The 20,323-nt window shown below is 40.7% G+C and overlaps 1 protein-coding gene across 1 annotated transcript in view; it reads left to right on the top strand.

The window, feature by feature from the left end:
* CALCR (calcitonin receptor) overlaps nt 1-20,323 on the top strand; it is a 196,167-nt gene that overhangs the window by 137,743 nt on the left and 38,101 nt on the right. The window contains exons 7-9 of the mRNA XM_040352334.1: nt 4,796-4,949; nt 9,929-9,989; nt 16,727-16,793. Coding sequence (XP_040208268.1) covers nt 4,796-4,949; nt 9,929-9,989; nt 16,727-16,793 — 282 coding nt within the window. The remainder of the gene's footprint in view (nt 1-4,795; nt 4,950-9,928; nt 9,990-16,726; nt 16,794-20,323) is intronic.

Here is a 20,323-nt window from a genome sequence, read left to right on the forward strand (position 1 = left end):
AAAAAATTGAGAAGGGCTGCCCTATATAGTAATCAAAAGAGGAAGATATGTGAAATATAATAGGTAAAATAGGGAACAGCAAACAAGTGAAAAAAAGTGAATGTTTCATTAAAATCTGTTTTCAGATAAACATTACAGGCCAGATTCACATAGAATCGGGCTACGTTGCGGCGGCGTAACGTATCCCATTTACGTTACACCGCCGCAAGTTTACAGCGTAAGTGCTTGATTCACGTTCCCGCACCGAACGTACTGCGCATGCTCCGTCCCTAAAATTACCCGACGTGCATTGCGCTAAATGACGTCGCAAGGACGTCATTGGTTTCAACGTTAACGTAAATGGCGTCCAGCGCCATTCACAGACGACTTACGCAAACAACGTGATATTTCAAATTTTGACGCGGGAACGACGGCCATACTTAACATTGGCTAGACCACCTAGAGGGCAGCTTTAGTTTTACGCGACGTATCTCTACGGAAACAACGTAAATTTACATCGACGGGCAAAGCGGACGTTCGTGAATCGGCGTAACTAGTCATTTGCATATTCTACGCCGACCGCAATGGAATCGCCACCTAGCGGCCGGCCTAGAATTGCAGCCTAAGATCTGACGGTGTAAGTCAGTTACACCTGTCGGATCTTAGGGCTATCTATGCGTAACCTGATTCTATGAATCAGGCGCATAGATACGACAATCGTATCTCAGAGATACGACGGCGTATCAGGAGATACGCCGTCGTATCTCTTTTGTGAATCTGGCCCTACATTAATACATCGCAATTGGAAATGCACTTTTGTTCCCCTTTAAAATTTTGTGGAGACATGTTGCTTTTGTGCCTCGGATTTCACATTAGCAATGTTAATGCAATCGTAATTTTATTTAATCTTATAACACACAGACGTGTCATTAATGCTTTGAGACTGGTGATCATTCGTCCTCATCCAATTAGCTTTTCATGAGTCTGTGGTTTCGCTGTGCTCTAGTATTGATTCCCCGATCATCTTTCATATTAAGCTGATATGTTTGTAAGAAACGACTTTTGACTACTGCAGATATTTAGAAGCAGTTCGAGGATGAGCGCTTGCGATGATGTCAGCTTCTTGATGCGCATTACCCTTCTGTCTAGACAGGTTAATAGGATGCAATTGTATTTAGGGGAAAAACTTTGCAGGCCGGGTACTGTTTGATAACACTTTCTGACGGGTGGTTTTTGATACTTTAAACTGCACTGTAGGGAGATATAAAAGACACAGCTCGCAGCTGTAATCAATATTACATCATTAAAAGGAGAAATATGGCCAAAGCTATTTTGGATATACTTCTTCTATGGATCACAGGAGTGCAGATCGTTCTGCATTCCGTGATCTGTTTTCAGCTGACAGCGGGCTGTAGCCCGCTGTTGGCTGATGTCAGAGAGTCGGTGTTCTGACGAGAAATGACCCCCGTCAAATAATGCCGCCCTGTACTGCTCAGGCGCAGCGCATGTGCAGTACGGAGCACTACGGAGTCCCCGAACATGAACAGCTGTACACGGCGCCTGCGCAAAGAAGACAACATTGTGCCACACACTCCTGCCTGCTCCTGATGCTCGTGCAACTCTGCAAAGGGTGGGTGTATTATACATCTGCCCCCTTGAGAAATCCACCCCCATCGTATCGGCTGTGCCCATCATAATACAATACGGCTCTTATGTAAGCATCCGCCCCTTGCAAAGTTCAATCAATAATACACCCGCCCCTTGCAGAGTTGCACGAGCATCGGGAGCGTTTGGTACGATATCGTCTTCTTTGTGCAGGTGCCGTGTACAGCAAATTATTTTTATTTCCATTGACTTCTATGAGGAAACTCGCTTTGATATGTGAGTGCTTTGGATTACGAGCATTCTCCTGGAATGGATTATGATCGTAATCCAAGGTTTCACTGTATAGATATTGATTTTTACCTTATTTGGAAAAAACTTTCCAAAAACCCTCTAGAAGCCTTATTAAATCTCAAACCAAAAAACTTTACTAATACCCAGTTCTGTCTTTTGACATTTTTATTCACTGCTGCTAAACAAACATTGGTAAAAGCATGGTGGTCTTCTACCCCAAATTCCACTTTGGTCAGGAGCAAAATGAATTAGTTGATGTCCAATGAAAAAAATGTCTGCTATTGCTTGTAATAATATAGACAAATTTGAGAAAACATGGTTCCCATGGATTACATCTTACCACAAAATTATGATAGATCCCTTCTACGTTTGTGATATATCCTTAAAAACTCTTGTACATTTGTTATTTACCCTTATTTGATTATTATTTCTTCCCTTTCTTAACTAATAATATGTAAATACAGTGGAACCTTGGATTATGAGCATAATCCGTTCCAGGAGAATGCTTGTAATCCAAAGCACTCGCATATCAAAGCAAGTTTCCTCATAGAAGTCAATGGAAATGAAGATAATTCGTTCTGCATTGACTTCTATAGCATGCATGTGGCCAGAGGCGGAGGGCGCCGGAGAGCCTTGGAAATACTCGGGGACAGCTCGGCTGATCTCGAAAACCCTCGGAAAGGTTCGGAAACACTAAGGAATGAGGTATTTCCGAGTATTTTCCGAGTTATTCCGAGTATTTCCGAACTGCTCTGAACCCCGCCGAGTGACCCCGCACCTCAGTAATGCACACCCCATCAGCTTGAATTCTGCTCGTGTTGTGAGACAACACTCACAAACCGAGTCAGAATTACAAAAAAAGTTTTTAAGCTTGTTTTTCAAAACGCTGATTAACCGTATTACTCGTAAACCAAGGTTCCACTGTATATGTATTTTAATATACTAACTTTTACTTATATGATTTAAACTGTTCTTCTTTCTTGAAAATAATAAAAAATATTTATCAAAAAAACATTTACACACCATTTACATTTACACACCATTACAATTCCTGTTCCATGGAACCCCAAAGCTATAAAAACTTATAAAAATAGCATTGTACCGCATTTATTAAATTAGGCCAAAAGATTAATACCAAGGTATTGGAAGCAAGTAACATGTCCCACCCTTCAAGAATTAAAAAGGGAAGTAGTTATAATAATGGGAGCAGAAAAATGAATACATGACATCAGGCATGAACAGGAGATATTTAAAAAAAAATCTGGGAAATCTGGGAAAATCATAATCAAGAAATAGACGGATAAAACCAAAAGCCTTATGAAGCTCGGAAAAGGAGATAGGAACTTAAAAAAAAAGAAAAAAAGAAAGATGGGGAACAATTCACAGCTTTTATTTTTAATGTGTAGAGAATGTGACACTATAAGAATATGGGAAGGTGGCTAACTATTAGGCTTTCTAGAGTTCCCCCATAATATCAATGCATTGTAAGGCTTGCTAGAGTTACCCCATAATATCAATGCTTGTATAAGATGTATGTATGCTTTAACCCAGAACCGTTAGGATTAATTACACAGAAGCTAGAGATAGCCTTGCAGTATGTTATTGTGTACGTGCAAAGAACAAGTACATCTTGCATAACAAGATAAGGCATGTGGTAGAACAAGTTTTAGTTGGTTACACAGAAAATAGATTGCTGAGTTCCATGCTTCCAGGGCAGATGGTTACACACTCAGGAATGTTGTATAATTGTGATGTACTGAATTACTTGTATAAACGTATTACTTTACTATAATTGGCTGAACCAAGGGCATTCCTTTTCTTGTATGTTTTGAATAAGTGCAGTGTGCACAAGGAATAAAATTCTAGTCTTTGATTCACCATATCCCTGCGTGTATCTTGACTTGCCGACGCATCAGAGGTCCTAAAGCATCCATACATCCAGAGGTCCTAAAGCCCGGGTCCAGTTGAACCACCAAGCTCACAGCTAACGATCCTCCTCACCTGTTTTAAGGGGGGGGGGGTTCTCTTTTTCTTCTCTTTTCTCTTCTTTCCCTTTGGGGGGGGGGGAGGTCCGAAAACACGTATAATTTAGAAGGGAACACAACAATTCTAAATAAGAAGACGCATATAAATATAACACCTAAAACATAATTTTATACAGTATATATATATATATATATATATATATATATATTTTTTTTTTTGGGTGTTTATCCCTCAATAAGGGAGGTAAACCTGAATCACGGATAAATAAGTATAAGAAGGCACAGAGGAAACATAATAAATATCACAATTATATAGCACTAGGAATACATATACATATTAATATTAATACATTATTTATAGTCACAAACACTTTTCCACGCTCTCCCCTCCCCCCTTTTTTTTTTTTTGGGAGGATTCGGAGAAACCACCATATAGTAAAGGAAGGTAGTATCGAGCTAACATTAAGTGTTAAGACATGTAAAGAAAAAATTTAAAGAGAGATTAAATAAAAAAAAGTGAAGGAGGTAAAGGAAGCTATTTAGGGGAAAAAAAATGTACCTTTACAACCCCTTTAAGAATGAACACAGGAGCGATCGATACAGATCACTCACTGTGTTAATTCAGCAAAGGAAGGGGCCATGAAACCCCCCCCCCCTGCAAAAGGGGGAGACGCGGGGTGCCAGGAAGTACGGGGAATCCGCACAGTAGGGGGTGATTAGGGTGTGCCCAGGCACACCCAGCACACCCCTATGGTAGATACCAGTGGAAACATGAATGCATTTCCTTCTCACCAAGAATCTGTACACGAAAACATGACAGATGACAAATACTCTATGACATGATGGAATCACTGTTTGATATGACAATACTACTTTACCCATTAGACAATCTTGGAATGGTTTATAGACTGTGATGGATATGTTCTGTCTTCCAGGTCAGCTGCAAAGTCCTGCAGTTCTTTCATCAGTATATGCTGGGCTGTAATTATTTCTGGATGCTGTGCGAAGGCATTTACCTCCATACGTTAATTGTGGTGGCCGTGTTTGCTGAAGAACAGCATCTACATTGGTATTACCTCCTGGGCTGGGGTAAGTTCCAGACTCTCCCCGACTTACTCATTATAAAGCCAAAATACCATTATCCACTCCAGCGATCTAGAAACACCTACAAACAGGGAGAAAAAAGAACAATATGTCATTATAAATGATGTGGAAAGAAGGAAAACAGGTCTATTCTGTGTACATTAATATCACTGGGAAATAAATCTTGTTTTCTATAGCGGTAATTGTGGTTCTGTTTATACCGATCATACCCAGAAAAATAATTATAAGAATGATCACGATGAAGCAGGTTATAACTATATCCCCTCCTCCGATCTGAATTCAGGGAAAGCTATAACTGCCACCATTTAACCACTTGAGCCCCGGAAGATTTTACCCCCATCATGACCAGGCCATTGTTAGCGATACAGCACTGTGTTACTTTAACCACTTGGGCCCAGAAGAATTTACCCCCTTCCTTACCAGAGCACTTTTTGCGATTCGGCACTGCGTCGTATTAACTGACAATTGCGCGGTCGTACGATGTGGCTCCCAAACAAAATTGATGCCCTTTTTTTTCCACAAATAGAGCTTTCTTTTGGTGGTATTTGATCACCTCTGCGGTTTTTATTTTTTGCGCTATAAACAAAAATAGAGCGACAATTTCGAAAAAAAATCTATATTTTTTACTTTTTGCTATAATAAATATCCCCAAAAAATCTATAAAAAAAAATTCCTCAGTTTAGCCTGATACGTATTCTTCTATATATTTTTGGTAAAAAAAATCGCAATAAGCGTATATTGATTGGTTTGCAGAAATGTTATAGCGTCTACAAAATAGGGGATAGATTTATTGCATTTTTTATTTTTTTTTACTTTTAATGGTGGCAATCTGCGATTTTTATCGTGACCGTGACATTGCGTCGGACATATCGGACACTTTTGACACATTTTTGAGACCATTCACATTTATACAGCGATTAGTGCTATAAAAATGTACTGATTACTGTATACATGTGACTGGCAGGGAAGGGGTTAACACTAGGGGGCGTTGAAGGGGTTAATATGTTCCCTAGTGAGTGATTCTAACTGTAGGGGGAGGGGACTCAGAAGGGGAGGAGACCGATGTGTGTTCCTCTGTACTGGGAACACACATTGGTCTCCTTACCTGACAGGACTGTGGATCTGTGTATTTACACACACAGATCCACAGTCCTGCCGTGATTGCGGGCAAACGCGGGTGGCCGGTGGACATCGCCGGTCCCACTTCCCTACCGCCCAGGACGTCATATCACGTCCACCCAGGATGGGAGATCCCATCTGTGGACATCATATGTCTATGGGCGGTAGGAAAGTGGTTAAACTGCAATTGCGCAGTCGTGCGACACTGTACCCAAATAAAATTGTCCTTTTTTCCCCACAAATTTAGCTTTCTTTTGGTGGAGTTTAATTACCTCTGCATTTTTTTTATTTTTGCACTATAAACAAAAAAAGTCAGACAATTTAAAAAAAAAAACAATATTTTTTACTTTCTGCTATAAAACATCCAATAATAACCACTTGCTGACCAGATGCCATCATTATACTGAGACAGGTCGGCTCGTTCCTGCAATTCGCCGTAGGTGTACGTCAGCACCTGCACGCCCACTGCACGGCGGGAGACCCTATGCGCATGGCCGACAGCCACGATGTCTACCAGCCACCCACGATCGCAGGCACGAGAGCCAGAACAGGAATGTGTGTATTTAAACAGAAAAATCCCCGTTCTGACCGGAGAGAAGAGACAGATCGTCTGTTCCTAGTAATTAGGAACAACGATCAGTCTCCTCCTCCAGTCAGTCCTATCCCTCCCACAGTTAGAAACACAGACGAGGGAACACATTTAACAGCTTGATTGCCCCCTAGTGTTAACCCCTTCCCTGTCAGTGACATTTATACAGTAATCAGTGGCTATTTGTAGCACTGATCTCTGTATAAATGTCAATGGTCCCAAAAAAGTGTATCCGATCTGTCCACCACACTCCTGCTAAAAATCGCAGATTGCTGACATTACTAGTAAAAAAAAAAATTTAAATGCCATAAATCTATTGCCTATTTTGTAGAAGTTCTAACTTTTGCGCAAACGAATCAATATACGCCTATTGCGATTTTTTTTTAACCAAAAATATGTAGAAGGATATATATTGGCCAAATGGATGAAGAAATTCCTTTTTATACATTTTTTGGGGGAGGATATTTATTATAGCAAAAAGTATAAAATACTGTTTTATAGCACAAAAAATAAAAACCGCAGAGGTGATCAAATATCACCAAAAGAAAGCTCTATTTGAGGCGAAAAAATACATCAATTTTGTTTGGGTACAGCGTCGCATGACCAGGCAATTGTCAGTTAAAACAACGCAGTGCCGAATCGCAAAAAATGGCCTGGTCATTAAGGGGGAAATTGGAGTCTTAGCTATTATATGATGTTTATGTTGTTGCATGGAACTGTTTTATGATACACTTCTATGTCCCCGCTGTCTCAGGGACTTTTTTTAATGTTGTTTTAATAAAATATTGTCCTTTTACCTATATACTTCCTACATTTTAAAGCGGAAGTAAACCGATCAATTTAACAGTTTAAAAAAACAGTTATATTTCCAGCACGTCCAGAAAATGTAACTGTCACATTGCTTGTGCTCTCAACCAAACTGTCAAAACATCCAATGGCTGGTGTCATAACTGATCACATGTGCAGCATCATGGCAGTTATCGGAAAGTCCCAACTCCTTATCTTTTCCCCTTTGTGGGTTTCTATTCAATTATGTATGTATTGATTTTATCTAAATTACTCCATAATGCTTGCAGCTACAGAGGTCAGTGAGGGGTTGTCTTACTGTTGGATAATATGATGTGAATATGTTAAAGTGGATGTAAACCCTCCATACACCCAGTGAAGTGAAGAGCCTCAGATGATACACAGGGATGAAACCAATCTCCCTACATAGGTTTTACATCCATATCTGCTGTCTTCACATGTGTATACTGTTTGGAAAGTTGAGATTGTGTTAGGAGATTTTCTCTTCCTGTTTAACACAGAGTGTGATGTCTGGACATTCAGCCAAGCTAGCTAAATTTGCTGATTGTAGGAAAGGTATACACCCCCTCTCATCATAGGCAGTGACTCGCAGAGGTGTTTTGTAATGGGCCAGCTCCCTGTTAATCTATTCATAGCGACCTCACCTGACAGAAATGGCGGTCTGCTTTTATCTGATGTGTCAGAGAATTTGTTAGGAGTTATCAGGCTGATAACAGAGGAACGGGTCAGGGGAGAGCTACGGGACTTAGCTCTTTGAAGAGAGATAACAAAACACTGCAGATATGTGTGCCCAGCTCAAATTTCATGAATCGAGTTTACATCCACTTTAATGTTAATATTCTGGGCACAATTGCACTTTAACCACTTAAGGACCACCTCCTGCACATATACGTCGGCAGAATGGCACGGCTGGGCACAAGCACGTACAGGTACGTCCTCTTTAAGTGCCCAGCCGTAGGTCAGGGGCGCGCACCCGCGGCGCACGCCCGCGACCCGGTCGGAAGCTCCGTGACCACGGGACCCGCGGACCCAATCGCCGCTGGAGTCTCGCGATCAGTCCCCGGGAGCTGAAGAACGGGGAGAGCTGTGTGTAAACACAGCTTCCCCGTTCTTCACTGGCGCAGTCATTGATCGTGTGATCCCTTTTATAGGGAAACACAATCAATGACTTCACACCTACAGCCACACCCCCTTACAGTCAGAAACACAAATGAGGTCACACTTAACCCCTTCAGCGCCCCCTTTTGGTTAAAGCGGTAGTTCACCCACAATCCCATGATTTTACCATCGAGACAGGCATTGTAGCGCGAGCTACAGTATGCCTGTCCCGATTTTTTTAACCCCGTACTCACCTTGTAGTCGTCCATCGTAGATTTCGGCTCCCGCGGGGAATGGGCGTGCCTATGGAGAGGGAGGATGATTGACGGCCGGCCCTGGCACGTCACTCTCCCCGAAGACAGCCGGAGTAGGTCTCGGCTCTTCACGGCGCCTGCGCACAGGCTATGCGCACGCGTCGTGAAGACCAAGCCTATTTCGGCTATTTCAGGAGAAGCGTGACGCGCCAGAGCCGGCCGTCAATCATCCTCCGTCTCCAGAGGCACGCCCATTCCCCGGTATCTTCGATGGACGACTACAAGGTGAGTACGGGGGTAAAAAATTCGGGACAGGCATACTGTAGCTCGCGCTACAATGCCTGATTTTAAGGTAAAATAAAAAAAATAAAAAAATTTCCCGTCGATAGGGTGAACCCCCGCTTTAACTCCCAAACTGCAATTGTCATTTTCACAGTAAACAATGCATTTTTAATGCATTTTTTGCTGTGAAAATGACAATGGTCCCAAAAATGTGTCAAAATTGTCCGAAGTGTCCGCCATAATGTCACAGTCACAAAAAAAATCGCTGATCGCCGCCATTAGTAGTAAAAAAATGTTTTTTATAAAAATGCAATAAAACTATCCCCTATATTGTAAACGCTATAAATTGTGTGCAAACCAATCGATAAACACTTATTGCGATTTTTTTTACCAAAAATATGTAGAAGAATACGTATCGGCCTAAAATGAGGAAGACAAATATGTTTTATATATTTTTTGGGGGTATTTATTATAGCAAAAAGTAAAACATATTGCATTTTTTTCAAAATTCTCGCTCTATTTTTGTTTATAGCGCAAAAAATAAAAACCGCAGAGGTGATCAAATACCACCAAAATAAAGCTCTATTTGTGAGAAAAAAAGGACGCCAATTTTGTTTGGGAGCCACGTCGCACGGCCGCGCAATTGTCAGTTAAAGCGACGCAGTGCCGAATTGCAAAAACTGGCCAGGTCCTTTAGCTGCTCCTTAAAGAGCACACAATGATGAACATGAAACATTTTGTAAATTCTATTGTTCAGTCAAATTCTATTTTATATTGGCTTGGCTAACCTTTATGTCCTCTTGTCCCTTGTTCAGGGTTCCCTTTAGTGCCTACATCAATTCATGCTTTTGCAAGGACAAAGTACTTTAATGACAAGTAAGTAATAACGTATTGTTGTCAGTTTTTGTCACATTATTACAGTACACAAACACACAAAAATGTCTCTCAAATTTAAAGTTCAAGTAAAGTCACCACGTTTTCCAAAGCACACAACATTATAAACACTTTTGGCCAGATTCACGTACGGCGGCTTAAAGTTGTGCGGGCGTAGCGTATGTAATTTACGTTACGCCGCCGCAAGTTAGAGAGGCAAGTGCTGTATTCACAAAGCACTTGCGTCCTAAGTTACGGCGGCGTAGCGTAAATGTGCCGGCGTAAGCGCGCCTAATTCAAATTGTGAAGAGGTGGGCGTGTTTTATGTAAATAAAGCATGACCTCACGTAAATGAAGTTTTAAACGAACGGCGCATGCGCCGTCCGTGGACGTATCCCAGTGCGCATGCTCCAAATTACGCCACAAAGACTCATTAGTTTCGACGTGAATGTAAATTACGCCCAGCCCCATTCACGGGCGACTTACGCAAACAACGTAAAACGTGGAAAAAAATTCGCGGTTCCGACGTCCATACTTAACATTGGCTGCGCCATCTTTTTGGTGGTTTATCTTTACGCCTGAAATCTTTACTGCTACGGCAGTGCGTACATTCGTGAATAGGCGTATCTCGCTGATTTACATATTCTAGGCGTAAATCAGCGTACACGCCCCTAGCGGCCAGCGTAAATAGACAGCTAAGATACGACGGCGTAGGAAGACTTACGCCGCTCGTATCTTAGAACATTTAAGCGTATCTCAGTTTGAGCATACGCTTAAATGTAGGACGGCGCGGATTCAGAGTTACGACGGCGTATCTACTGATACGCCGGCGTAACTATACCTGAATCTGCCTATTTGTATATTTTTTAAATACAATATTGATTTAATTTCTTTTACCCTACCTTGCCTCCCCCCACTGCTGATATCTTGCTGCCATTTCCTGTCTTCATTCATGTACTTCAGCAACTGCTGCACATCATTTCCTGGGACAGGCCTCCTAATGGTGTCCACAGAGGACCATGGCAATATGTGTCGGCAATAGACATGTGCAGAATGAAAAATTTGTTTCGTTTCGATTCATTAGTTACATAAATTTGTTTAGTCAAATTACTTGAATTCATTTTCAGAATTAGTTTCATTTATTCGAACTTGAATCGATTCGAATTCCATTCTAAACCTAATTTATTCTATTTTGAAATTTTAATTTTGAAAGATGGTTATATTCTTTCTATTCCATTCTAATCTATTGCTTGTTTTATTATTTTCTATTCTTTTATTTTCCATTCTATTATTTTAGTTTCTATTCTAATATTTTCTATTCCATTAAAATTTTAATTTATCCTATTCGAAATTCGATTTTTGGAAGAAGGTTATATTGTTATATTCTACTTTATTGTTTTTTTATATTCTATTCTACTCTATTCTTTTCAATTCTATTATTTTATTTTCTATTTTATTATATTATTTTCTATTAATTTAGTTTATATTCTATTATTTTTTATTCTATTCCAAATCAAATTTATTCTTTTTGAAATTCGAATTTCGGATGCAGGTTATATTCTTTCTATTCTACTCTATAATTTTTTCTATTCTATTCCTTTCTATTCTTTTTTATTCTATTTTGTTCTTTTGTTTTTTAACCGGTTAAGCCCCGGACCTTTAGGCAGCTAAATGCCCAAGCCAGGTTTTGCGATTCGGCACTGCGTCGCTTTAACAGACAATTGCGCGGTCGTGCGACGTGGCTCCCAAACAAAATTGGCGTCCTTTTTTTCCCACAAATAGAGCTTTCTTTTGGTGGTATTTGATCACCTCTGCAGTTTTTATTTTTTGTGCTATAAACAAAAATAGAGCGACAATTTTGAAAAAAATGCAATATTTTTTACTTTTTACTGTAATAAATAGCCCCCAAAAACATATATAAATTATTTTTTTCCCTCAGTTTAGGCCGATACGTATTCTTCTACATATTTTTGGTAAAAATAAGCGTTTATCGATTGGTTTGCCCAAAATGTATAGTGTTTACAAAATAGGGGATATTTTTATTGCATTTTTAATAATTTTTTTTTTTTTTACTACTAATGGCGGCGATCAACGATTTTTTTCATGACTGCGACATTATGGCGGACACTTCGGACAATTTTGACACATTTTTGGGACCATTGTCATTTTCATAGCAAAAAATGCATTTAAATTGCATTCTTTATTGTGAAAATGACAGTTGCTGTTTGGGAGTTAACCACAGGGGGCGCTGTAGGAGTTAGGCTTCACCTAGTGTGTGTTTACAACTGTAGGGGGGTGTGGCTGTAGGAGTGACGTCATCGATTGTGTCTCCCTATAAAAGGGATCACTCGATCGATGCAGCCGCCACAGTGAAGCACGGGGAAGCCGTGTTTACACGCGGCTCTCCCCGTTCTTCAGCTCCGGGGACCGATCGCGGGACCCCAGCGGCGATCGGGTCCCGCAGCTTCGGACCCACGGCTGGGTAGATGTACAGGACGTGCCGGTACGTGAATCTGCCCAGCCATGCCATTCTGTGGACGTATATCTACAGGCGGCGGTCCTTAAGTGGTTAATTCAAATGCATTCTATTCTAAATTCAAATTGCAGAACATGGTTATATTATTTCTATTTTTTATTCTAATCTATTCTATTCCTTTATAACATGGTTATATTATTTCTATTTTTTTATTCTAATCTATTCTATTCCTTTATTTTCTATTCTATTGTATTATGTTCTTTTATTTTCTATTCTAATTTGTTCTGTTTTACTCTATTCTTTTTTAATTTATTCTTTTGTTTTCTATTCTATGCCTTTTTTTTCTATTCTTTTATTTTCTATTGTGTTCTTTTTTTATTCTACAATATTATTTTCTATTCTTTTCTATTCTATTCCATTCTATTCAATTCTATTCCTTTTTTTTAATTTTCTATTTTATTTAGAAATTAGAATTCGATCAAAAAAATATTTTAAAAACTATTTTAATTAGAATTTCATCAGAAATATTGTTTCGTTATTTCGGATTAGTTTAAATACATCCGAATTTTCAAATAAAGAAAAATATGTCCGATATTAGATTCGGAACAAAATGAATCGCACATGTCTAGTTGGCATGGCTGCTTGTAGTCTCCATGTGCATAGCTTGTGACAGGATGACAACACAGGAGCAGAATTAAGAAACAGAGACAGAGAGTTGTCACCTATGACAGGAAGTGCCTACACAAAAAACTTCATGGCAAGATTACCAAGTACTGTATTATTACTGTATTATTTTTATGTAAGGTCTGAAAATATTGAAAATTATTCTGAAGTTACATTAACATGGTAAAGATCAAGGCCAAGATTCTCAAAGGAGATACGAGGGCGTATCTCCAGATACGCCATTGTATTTTTGAGTGTGAGCGGTCGTATCTATGCGCCTGATTCTTGGAATCAGTTACGCATAGACTTCTATTAGATCAGACCGGCATAAGTCTCTTACGCCGTCGGATCTTAACTGCATATTTACGCTGGCCGCTAGGGGCGTTTACGCCGATTTACGCCTAGAAATATGTAAATCAGCTAGATACGCGAATTCACGAATGTACGCCCGGCCGAGGCAGTACAGGAACGCCGTTTACGTTAGGCTTTTCCCGGCGTAAAGTTACCCCTGCTATATGAGACGTACATGCGGCGTACCAATGTTAAGTATGGATGTCGTTCCCGCGTCAAATTTTAAATATTTTACGTTGTTTGCGCAAGTCATCCGTGAATGGGGCTGGACGTCATTTACGTTCACGTCGAAACCAATACGTCCTTGCGGCTTACTTTGGTGCAATGCAATGTTATTACTACAAATTCCTGCTCAGGGCTCCTTGGTACTAGTGTAGTGGCCTCACGGACCTCTAAAGGCCTGGTAGTGACCTCCAGAGTCAGGGAGGGCTGACAACCATCTTCGTAGAGTGGGTTACCAGGCATGTTGGGTGTAATGCAAGATGAAATGATGGGCGTCAGTCACTTTTTGAATGCAAATAAAGAGATTTATTGTCTCTTAACAAGAACTGTGGGAAAGAGGGTTAGGGCCAGGACACCCTTAGGTAGATGCTATGACAATTAGCACACTCCGACACAATAGGCAGACAGCTATACAGTTCAAAGCCTCCATCCGGATGAAACTTCTGTATTGGCAGGACTGATGTCTCCTATGGCAACTAAGCTTTTAAGTCTCCAAAGATCTTCACACATAGAACGTGGCAACAGAGTACAGTTCTTCTCCTCACAGTTTCCCAAAGTAGGTCTTCAATCATTGAGCTTCCAGTCTCTCACTAGGCTTCCAGATCCCAGCCACCCCCTGGATCCCCTTAACTCTTTCACAGCTAACCCGCTGTATACTCCTCAAGCATCACCCTAGCTTACCTGCTGGGTCCCTGGCTTGGCACTTGCTGAAGCTTTCCCACTTCTTCACGGTCCCCGGCTGGTGAGAAGACTGCTCTTGTACTTCTTCAGGCTTACTCACAGTAGTCTCTGGTAATAAGGTGGATGGTCCCTTAGTGACGAATGCTTCCCCTTTACCTCAGACCTTGACTGGTTCCCTGTCCGGATTAACCTCTGTAACTCAGTTGGACTCCAATCCTGCCGTCCAAACCCTACGCTGCTTCTTCTGCCCCTGGATAGACCTCAGGCAGCCTAGCAGCCAGGTGTCCCCAGGATAGCCTGCAGGCTTCTGGCTTAGCAACCCGGGGCGACATAACACATGTCCACCCAGACAGCCGTCTAGGTGGCACAGAACCCCAGATCACCTGACCCCCACACAAAAAAATATGCTCTCCTAGCAGGCCAAGGGGCCAAAGAAACCCCTGCCAATTGGCTGAGTCACCCCATTCATTCATAATCTGAGCTGGCTATTCCCTTGTCAATCCAATGTCACCAGCAATAGTGCTACCCAGTGACAAAAGAGAAAAGGTGCAGCAACTCCAGAATTAGAGAGGGATCAGTGGATCTTCAAACAATTAACCAGAAAATGTACTATCTGGTAAACTAAATTTGTGAGCAACCCTGCCTGAACACCAGGGTGCTACACTAGTGATCTGGCTATTGCCATCATCCTAGCAACCAGTAACGTATCCCCAACTGGCCCACTTAGCTGTCTGCTATCAGCTGGGGATTCCCGACCGACAAGTGAATGTAAACAAATGGATACAAACAGCATGAGGTCATCCCCAAAGTTCATACCAGGAGGAACCTCACATTAAAAACAAGCAAAAAAAACATGAAAGCCCCCCTTGACATGCATACCAGACTCTCATAAAGGATAATGTAGGGGGTCTGATATAAATAAAGGGAATCTCCAGCTGTTTAAAGTAATTTAGCATTTTTAATGTTGCCCTTTAAAGCAGTTGTAAAGCTTTGTGTTTTTTCACCTTAATGCATCCTATGCATTAAGGTGAAAAAATACCTTGCACTCTCCGACCCCCCGTTTTACTTATCTGAGCCCCTAATCTCCGTGTGCGCGATCCCGCGATGCTTTCCCCCAGCTTGAGGCAGCTCTTTATTGGATGATTGATAGTAGCGCAGCCATTGGCTCCCGCTGCTGTCAATCAAATAAATGATGGGGCGGGGCCGAGTGATACACTCGATGGCTGTGTCACACAGGAGCGTGCCCACAAGCTAACCCCCTTGGGAAAGCGCTTCCCAGAGGGGGGTTAGCTCTTGCGGGGAGGAGCCAAGACAGCCGCAGAGGGACCCCAGAAGACAAGGAGCGGGCTACTTTGTGCAAAACGAACTGCACTGTGGAGGTATGTATGGTATGTTTGTTATTTTAAAAAAAATATATAACTTTACAACCCCTTTAAGCATTTTTTTTAAATCACTGCTCCTCACCAAACAGGCCTCTTTCACAAGAGATCAACTGCTGCTGGGATCCACTTGCTTAGCAGGGGATCTCTCCATTGATCCTCTCTGAGCAGGTGGATGACAGGTCCTTGTCCGCTCCACTTATTCAGAGCAGACATGGGCCTCCTCTGTGGGCGGCCAGATGTCTGCTGGACAGAAGAGGAATGGATCCCCATCCGTCTCTTTTTATCAGACCGGATGTAGGCGGGCGTAAATGTTTACACCGCCACTCCATAGAGAACAATGGAGGCTTCCTATCAGGTCCACCTTAAAAATGGAAAGGTGGACCCAATCGGAATGTCTGTGTGAAAGGGGCCCTTGGCTTTGATAGACCTAACTCACGGCAGTGCCCAGAACCCCCCAAGCCTATTTGTTTGACAACTGCATTCCTATTAGCCTAGAAAATGGGCATTCTTGGTTTCTAAGATTACCTCCCATTGGTTTCATTGGGATTCGGCTCATCACTAGTGCAGCGGGTTTGAAGTATATATAAAAATAATTTGGTGCAGCTGTGTTACAGGTCAAAGCTGATCCTTCTGGTTACATACAACTTTCTCCAAACAATCTAGCTTGGAAAGATGTTTAAAGTAAAGAGAAAAAAAGACGCTAAAACACAAGGATTGTTGGCTGTGAAAGAAAGAAAATGTGTTTTTAATTTATGATATTTATACAACTAAAAAGCCTGAATGATTGATTGGGTATACGACGTGGCGATATGTAAAAAAAAAACATTGGAACATGCTCTGTAATGCTGGAGGGAGGAAAATACAGGGAAAGCTACAAGAATGTTCTACAACTGAAAAAATGTTTGCAAATAAAATCTGATAAAGTCTGGATCAGATTTACCCTAAATATGTGTGTTTTTTTTCAGCTGTTGGATGAGCGTGGAGACACATTTATTATACATCGTTCATGGTCCAATCATGGCTGCATTACTGGTAAGATTATATTTTCATTGTATATGGAGCAAAATGAATAAACATTCTGCGTATAGTGGACATTTTTTATAAAAAGTGGACAAATTTGGGCAAATTTGCATGCATGGTAACATACACTGTATTACCATAAGTATTGGGACGCCTGCCTTTACATGCACATGAACTTTAATGGCATCCCAGTCTTAGTCTGTAGGGTTCAATATTGAGTTGGCCCACCCTTTGCCGCCATAACGGCTTCAACTCTTCTGGTTTAGGAGTGTCTATGGGAATGTTAGGGAGATTGAAAAAATTCAATGTGTAATTTAGCAGAAAACATTTATACATTATGGCCAAAAGAAAGTGAACACCTGATTATCACATCTATATAACATTTTTTAACATCATATTCAAAAAACAGTCATTAACCAACTCAATGCCGGGCACTTTCACCCCCTTCCTGCCCAAGCCATTTTTCAACTTTCAGCGCTGTCACACTTTGAATGGCAATTGCGCAGTCATACAACACTGTACCCAAATGAAATTTTTTAGGGCTGTGCAAATTAACTTTTAATTAATCGATTAATCTTTAGTTTTTTTGATCGATCAAAATCTTTTTGATCGATTAAAATTCTTTTGATTGGTACTCGCCTCTCCGCCGGCTTCCGCGTCTTCAGGTCCCGTCGGAGATCCAGTAATGTCACGGACACCAGCGGGGCTTGCCGTGTCCATCTGAAGGGCTCCTTTGCTGTGCCTTCATATCTGCATGCCGGCGGGACCTCACTATCTGCCACACGCAAGGGCTGTTACACTTCCTCTATCACTTCCCTCTATCAACCTGGGATTCTACAACCATCCACTGGGAGTTGTGATAGTTCCCTTCATGGGACATCTACATGCCGATGAACTGATGTTAACCTCTCCTCATCTGGATTCAGCAGTGGTATCATTGTACACATTTTTATACCAGTATCATACTTAGCTACATGTTTTTATGACTTCTTTTGGTACCGTTTGGTATTACTCGCACCGTTTTTACAGTTTATGTAGCTACATCGATTTTATCTCCAGTGCAATATTTATTTGGTTACCTACTTGAAGACTATAAAAGTTTTAATGCTATTTCCATCGAGCGCTGCCTTTGTGTGTTTTTTGTATCCTGCTATCCATTTTTCCAGTGGTTGGTAGCTGCACTGGGAATCAGCCTGCAAGGAGATCAGCTAAAAGTAGTTGGATCTGTATGTGCGTTATAATTAATCGAAATTAGTCGATTAATCGATTAAAAAAAAAAATGATTAATCGAACAGAACAATTTTGATCAGTAACAGCCCTAAAATTTTTATAATTTTATCCCCACAAATAGAGTTTTCTTTTGGTGGTATTTGAACACCTCTGCAGTTTTTATGCGCTATAAACAAAAGAATAGGGGCAAGCTTGAAAAAACATAAAGGCCCAGATTCACAAAGCACTTACGCTGATGTATAACAAGATATGTCGACGTAAGTGCAAATGTGCGCCGTCGTATCTGTGCGCCAGACCCACAAACTAAGATACGCCTAAAAACAGGCTTCATCCCGCCAACGTAACTTGCCTACGCCGGCGTAGGGTGGGTGCACATTTAGGCTGGATCGAAGGTGAGTATTGCAGCCTAAGCTATTTTTTTTTCATGATATCTCTAAAACTTTTTTGCTAAATAAAAATGTAGCCCTTTAGGCTTAATGTACAAGGGATGTTTTAAAACCTCTCCTGAATGATTTAACTGATGTTTAAAAATGATGGTTTTGCCACGTTTAGCCGTGTTTGCAATCAGAAGCTTTATTTTTTTTCCAAATAGTCAAAAATGTATCTCCATTAAAAACACCTGTAAATGAAATGTGGCTAAAAGCGAGTTACCATGATTACGTGCGTTTAAAAGCTAATAAATTGTGAATAATATACTCAGCGCTGCTCCAACAAACAATAAAGTGCCTATATTAATATAATCAATACGTTAAAAATGATTTAACAATATAAAGTGCTCAGTGCAAACTTATAAAGTGCAATCATATAAAATCCATCCATATATATATCTTCCAGTCAGCCCAGCCCACATACAATTAGAAACACCTCCCAGGAAACACAGTTAACCCCTTGATCACCAATGGACTTAACCCCTTCCCCGTCAGTGTCATTTATACAGCGATCAGTGCATTTTTATAGCACTGTCGCTGTATAAATGTCAGTGATCTCAAAAAAGTGTAAAAAGTCCCCGATCTGTCCGCCGCAATGTCACAGTCCCGCAAAAAATTGCCGATCCCCGCCACTACTAGTAAAAATAATAATAACAAAAAGTCCCTAAATCTTTCCCCTATTTTGTAGATGCAATAACTTTTGCACAAACCAATCAATATACGCTTATTGGGATTTTTTTTTACCAAAAATATGTAGCAGAATACATATTGGCCTAAACGGATGAATACATTTGTTTTTTTATATTTTTTTTCGGATATGTATTATAGCAGAAAGTAAAAAATATTGTTTTGTTTTTTTTCAAAATTGTCACTCTTTTTTTGTTTGTGTAGGCTCCAGAGCATTTTTCTCGACGAGAAAAATGGGCATAAAAAATTTAGAACATGCTCTATTTTTTCTCGTCGTTTTTCACGTCGCCGCTTTTCTCGCCGTGAAAAACGGTCGTGTGTAGGCTTTAACGACGGGGAAAAAACGTGCATGCTCAGAAGTAAGTTATGAGACGGGAAATTAGCATAATCAGCCCAAAGGGTGGCACCATTCGATTGGAGCTTCCCCTTTATCGTGCCGTCGTACGTGTTGTACGTCACCGCGCTTTTTTTTTTTCACGATCGTGTGTATGCACGGCAGGCTTGACAAGAATCACGTAGAGAAAAATGTTGTTTTTTTCCATGACATGAAAAACGGTTGTGTGTACGCGGCATTAGTGTTGTTTTTTCAGTAAATTCTGGCCATCTTCAAACATCAACATAAAAAAAAGAAAATTACAAAACAAAACATAAAACACCCACGTTGTAGGAAAATTTGGACTTACGATGAACTCCAAGTGAAAAGCAAAAAAACAGGATTATGAACATGAATTATTAGATGTCTGAAACACATCAGAGCAATTTTCTCATTGGACTTCAAAGATTCCTCTTTACAGACTGATGGAAACGTCTTGCAGGAGTTGGGGAAGCGGCCAGGAGGTGATGTGCGGTGCCAAAATGCTGATTATTAGCATGTGCGCTGAGAATCCTTTTTGGTTCTGGAAGATGGAACTCCAGGAGAGCATAAATTACAGCTCATGCATAGAAAACATCATTTTTTATGTAAGAAGAACAAAGAAGACGGAATACTTGCAAAAAGCTTCTAAAGTATATGTGTCATCTATACACGGCATAGGTGATATTTTTCAAACCAGAAATCCTTCACACTTTATTCCAGGTTCTCACTCTCTCTGTTTTCTGCTGGAAATATTTTCTTCTCCCTCTGTCAGGACTGAAAGCGAGGAAAAAATCTCTCCATGAGAAATACAGACAAAAAAAAGAATACCGTATTTTCCGGCG

The sequence above is a fragment of the Rana temporaria genome, chromosome 5 (assembly GCF_905171775.1).
Source record: "Rana temporaria chromosome 5, aRanTem1.1, whole genome shotgun sequence".
In the NCBI taxonomy this organism is placed as follows: domain Eukaryota; kingdom Metazoa; phylum Chordata; class Amphibia; order Anura; family Ranidae; genus Rana; species Rana temporaria.